Below are 4,871 nucleotides of genomic sequence, written 5' to 3' on the forward strand. Positions count from 1 at the left end.
TCATCGTAATTGGTGGGAATTGATTACTGAGGTGACAAAAATCCTTGAATATCTCGTGGTAGAGTAGAGAGCTGAGCCCTTTCTTTCAAATGGCAGTCCATCGGAGCCAAGGCCAGGTTTGTTAGGTAGGTTCTTCTTCTGAATCTTTTCTCTGGATTGTTTGCAAAAAACAAGACCTGGGAATTTATCCCAGCAGTATCCACATAACGAAAAAACAATGCTAAGGGCCATCTTCTTGTGGTCTTTTGTGTAGAGTAGGATGTACACATATAATCCACAGTATCAACTCCACCTTTTGTTGCATTGTAGTCCAAATTTACAACAGACTTGCCTGTAGTGGTGTCGATTTCAGCAGTTTCATGCGTTGATGACAGGAAAAGCACAGACTTGTTCCTTTTTGTTTGGCACAAAGGGTGCAAGACAGAAGTCATCTTGAAATCCGAAAAGACAATTTCCAATTTCTAGCGATCTGTTGGGCAAAAATTCTGGAGGAATTTCCTTCTTGTTCTTTTTAAATGTTCCAATGAACGTTAGCCCATTTTCTAAAAGATGCAGGGCTACAGGGTAAATACTGTAGTAGTTGTCCATAGTTACATTCCTGTGAGTTCCCTTGATTGGCTCAACCAATCTCTTCACAATATCCATTGGCTGGTTAAATGCAACATATGGTCCAGGTTTCTGTCTGCTGCAGTATACTTCAAAATTAAAAGTATAGAAGGTCTTGCTATCGCACAATGCATACAACTTCAATCCATACTTAGCGGGTTTATTGGGCATGTACTGAACAAAACCACATCGTCCGCGAAATGTGACAAACATTTCGTCTATGGTTGTGAACTCCCCTGGACTGTAATTATTTCTACAGTTGTTCAGAAATGCTGAGTGGAGATTGCGGATGGCAGCAAGTTTATCAGTTGCTAGTCATTCTTTTCTTGTAGAAGTATCGTCAAACCTGAGTGACCAGAGCAAGAACAGAAGGTGCTTGTAGCTAAATGTTGCCCTTAGACTAATCATTCCTGTTCCATTTGATACCCACAGTTCTAATACATTTGTGCGTGCCCCTTTTTATACAGCAATGAGTAACAGTGCTCCTAAAAGAGCTGTTATTTCAGAAGCAGAAGTAGTTTTGCAATCTCTAGCCCTCGAGTAATTCACAGATGATCTCTTGTTATTTATGTACTTGTTTGTGTTTGCAACGACGTAATCAATTATCCCAGGATCAAACAATTTGAGAAAACTTTCAATTTCAGTTTTAGCTTATCTACCATTGCGTTTTGGGCCATGTAGGACTTTGATTATATTCTTACATTTTGGTTTCCCTGATAGTGCTAACGGATTATTTATCCACAAAGTTTCTTGGTCCTTACGAATATAAAAATGGCAGTAATCATGTGGCATTCCTTTCACTTCATTCCCATCAACGCATGACTGCTCAGATTCGCTGGAATGATCTGCAGTTTCAGTTATTTCTGCTTCCTCATCGCTGTCAGAGAAATCTACGTAATCTTCTTTGTCAGATGATTGCAGAAGAAGACACTCAATTTCTTCTGGTGCTAGTTCTTTCCTTTGTGCGGACCTGGGAGACAATAAAATAATTCTAATACCAAAGCAATGTTAATAACTAAATCATCATTCACCCACAGAGTTGTAAAAGAAAGCTTCTAATCATCAAAACATCCAACAGTGGTACAGCTGCATGTACTTACATTACCGGGCGCGTACGGTACGCAGTGCTGTCTCGGTGCAGTCGTCCGCTTCACAGGTAAAACACAGCTGGTATGGTGGGTATAATGACGGCGCAGTAATGTGGTTTGGCGCGTGAGTAAACAATCGAAGCATATCTAGCACCACTGTTGTGTGCTCGGCTCGCTGATGTAATTATTCAACGAAAACAAAATTGGTGGCACTGTATGCCGCCACGCACCCGCTGCAGGGTTAATATAAGTGTTTTCACATCCTTGGGCACCATTTCTCTGAATACTTTAATTTCTGTCAAAAGGCCAGATGCAAGAATGTCTTTTTAACATTCACCATTTATGTTTACAGTTGGCTCTTTCTTAAGGTTTTTACATAGCATTTTTAGTTCTTCATCTTGTATGTATTTTAAACTTTTCAGAGAAAACAAAAAGCTGAATATTTCAGAATACTTAGCCAGTTGACCAAACCATTCTTTCGAACTTTTTAACACTGTGTCGATGACAGGGTAGAAAAAAATCGATTTTTTATTTCTCCTTTGAAGGTTGAGCTTTGCAAACCATGTCATCACCTTCATAATCAAATTGCTTCACCTTCTTGCCAATTCTATTTTCTCCAAATTTTGGTTCAATTTGTAAACTTTCAGCTAGCTCTTTTGCTGTTATCTGCGCATTAAGAAAACCTTCTTCATGAAAATTCTTGATAAATTTCACCAGACTTTCAAGGGATTTAGTTGTTACTTTCAAACAATGGAAAATCCAGGCTGGAATGTTACAGTATTATGAAAAGGAAAGTTGCTACTCACCATATAGCGGAGATGCTGAGTTGCAGATAGACACAAGTCTTTTTGTTGTGCCTATCTGCAACTCAGCATCTCTGCTGTACGATGAGTAGCAACTTTCCTTTTCATAATATTGTTAGTTGCTACTTTCAGATCCCTGTTTTCTGCCTGAAGTGCCTTACTTGCTATGGTAAAGGCAAAGAGAAGGTCATACCAAATGACAATGCCTACAGTAAACTTGAAGCTTTCTAATTCATTCACAGCAAGCAAGTATACTTCACTCTTTGTTTTCAATTCAGCAGTGCTGTTACTGACCTCAAGAAGGGCATCTGTGACTTCTCTTGTCTGGTGCATTTTAGCTGCGACACTCTCCACCCTACTTTCCCATCGAGTGTATGAAAGCTTCTTCACTGTTAAAGATGGTAATCTGTTCAGTAAGATTTCTCTTCTCTGAGTGGATGCACTGAAAACAATGTATATTCTTCGAATTACACCAAAAAATGTGATTGCTTTTGCTTTAGGTTTTGCCGCACCTGATAACACAAGATTAAGACTGTGGCTGGCACATGGCGTATAAAATGATCTTGGATTGCACTTTAGGATTCTGGCTTGAACATCACTTTGATAACCTTTCATTTTGGACCATTATCGTAACTTTTGCCTCTGCAATCATGAATATTAAGACCTAGTTTATCCTGTTTTGACAAAAGAGTTTCAGTCAAACTTTTGCCCATTGTTGAAGTGATGTAAAAAGTTGAGGAAATGTTCGTCTACAGTCACTGCGTCTTCTGATAAATATACTAATCTAACAATCAACATCATTTGTTCATTGTAGCTTCTATCCAGAGTACAGTTACGTATGACAGAAAAATATTTGCTTTCTTTACAAAATTAACAATGATGTTTTTTAGTTTGTTGACATACAAATTGATGATTTCATTTTGGATGTTTTTCCCAAGGTAATGGTCATATGGTCATGAATTTGTAGAGTTTTTGCCTGCCTTAATGTTACTGCAAAACAGGGTCAAATTCTTACATCATTTTGATCAAACCAAGAAAATTACCATTATTTTGTTGATAGAGCTTGTTGCCGGTTCCCCTTAAGGCTACATTATGTTCTCTTGGTACCTGATGGCGAGTATAATTATTCTTAGAACCTGTAACTCATGTTCCTTCTCTTTTCCCAGTAGTTAAATGTCAATTTGATCAATACCACTTTTTTGTTCGAACTGTATTCAGTTTATGTGCTTAAATGGTTGTTCAAGCTCTTGAAACCGATTTCCCAAATGAACCCAGTCACAAAGTCCATCACTTGACAGAGTATTTGAAGGAGATCAAAAAAGTTTACAAAAAAACTTTGTCATTAGATTTCGAATACACAAGTCATTTACGATCCCTTTTTTTTCCTCCATTTGGCAGTGTTCTTATGTAAAAATAAATTAATTTTTTTTCTATTCTGATTTAAGGGATACTCAAAATTTACAATTTTAGTAGGGCCTTTCTGTACAATTTCATTTATCATGGAGGATGGTGACATATTAGGCCAAGTGCGTGGGTCCGAATTTGTGATTACTTCACCATTGCTGCTACTAGGCGTACCTGAATTTAGAATAGTAGGATGTTTATATTCCAATACTTCATGTGTACTTGTATCTAAAGTACCACATGATGAGAGGCTACTGTTAATGCCATTGTCCTTTAACCACGCATTAGTTTCACTGTCTGAAGTTGTTGGTCAAAGCAATCATTCGAAAGTGCCTTTTTGTTGGTTCAAAAACTGGTCATGTTGTAGCTTTTTCTTGATCTTTTGACCACCTCAATCGTATTTTCTAAATCTTTCCCTTTCACAAGACATTTCCCTGTTGGCACTTTGAACTTCGTAGGACAGGCAAAAACACTGTATCTTCACACAGAAAGCACACACAACATGTGAATTGGTGTGAATTGGAAAAGTACCATACATTTAAACTGATGACAGTGAAAAAATTATAGGCATTATTTTACATTTAACCACATTTAAAGCAACCCAACATTTATCCAAGCAAAAATTTGATCCAAGTCTTCCTGCATTTCCATACAATTTTCCAAGAATGATACTTACCTGTGGAGTACAATGAGAACATTAGAGCCATTTTACGATCCCTGGGGGTATACCCAATATTACTTTCACTTTTGTAGAACATTTGTCATCCATTATAACATACTGCATATTAGTAGCCCAAACTTCATGGAGTCAGTCATACTTGTGAAGATGTATGGTTTTAGAAGAAGTGTGATTATATTTTGGTTATCAGTTGATAATGTGGTACGGTGTTGAAGGCTGTAGTTTGGTTATCAGTTGATAATGTGGTACAGTGTTGAAAGCTGTGAATGTAGAATTTACCAACACATTATG

The 4,871-nt window shown here is 37.5% G+C and overlaps 1 protein-coding gene across 1 annotated transcript; it reads right to left on the bottom strand.

Moving 5' to 3' along the window:
• Positions 1 to 2,020: 2,020 nt before the first annotated feature.
• Positions 2,021 to 4,608, bottom strand: LOC126474558 (uncharacterized). The gene is made up of 7 exons (XM_050102033.1): positions 4,578 to 4,608; positions 3,960 to 4,075; positions 3,529 to 3,604; positions 3,401 to 3,487; positions 2,659 to 2,991; positions 2,267 to 2,458; positions 2,021 to 2,187 (listed from the first exon to the last, which is right to left on the bottom strand). The coding sequence occupies exons 1-7, from the start codon at positions 4,606 to 4,608 to the stop codon at positions 2,021 to 2,023; spliced, it is 1,002 nt and encodes a 333-aa protein (XP_049957990.1).
• Between the last annotated feature and the right edge of the window lie 263 nt (positions 4,609 to 4,871).

This window comes from Schistocerca serialis, chromosome 4, assembly GCF_023864345.2.
Source record: "Schistocerca serialis cubense isolate TAMUIC-IGC-003099 chromosome 4, iqSchSeri2.2, whole genome shotgun sequence".
In the NCBI taxonomy this organism is placed as follows: Eukaryota; Metazoa; Arthropoda; class Insecta; order Orthoptera; family Acrididae; genus Schistocerca; species Schistocerca serialis.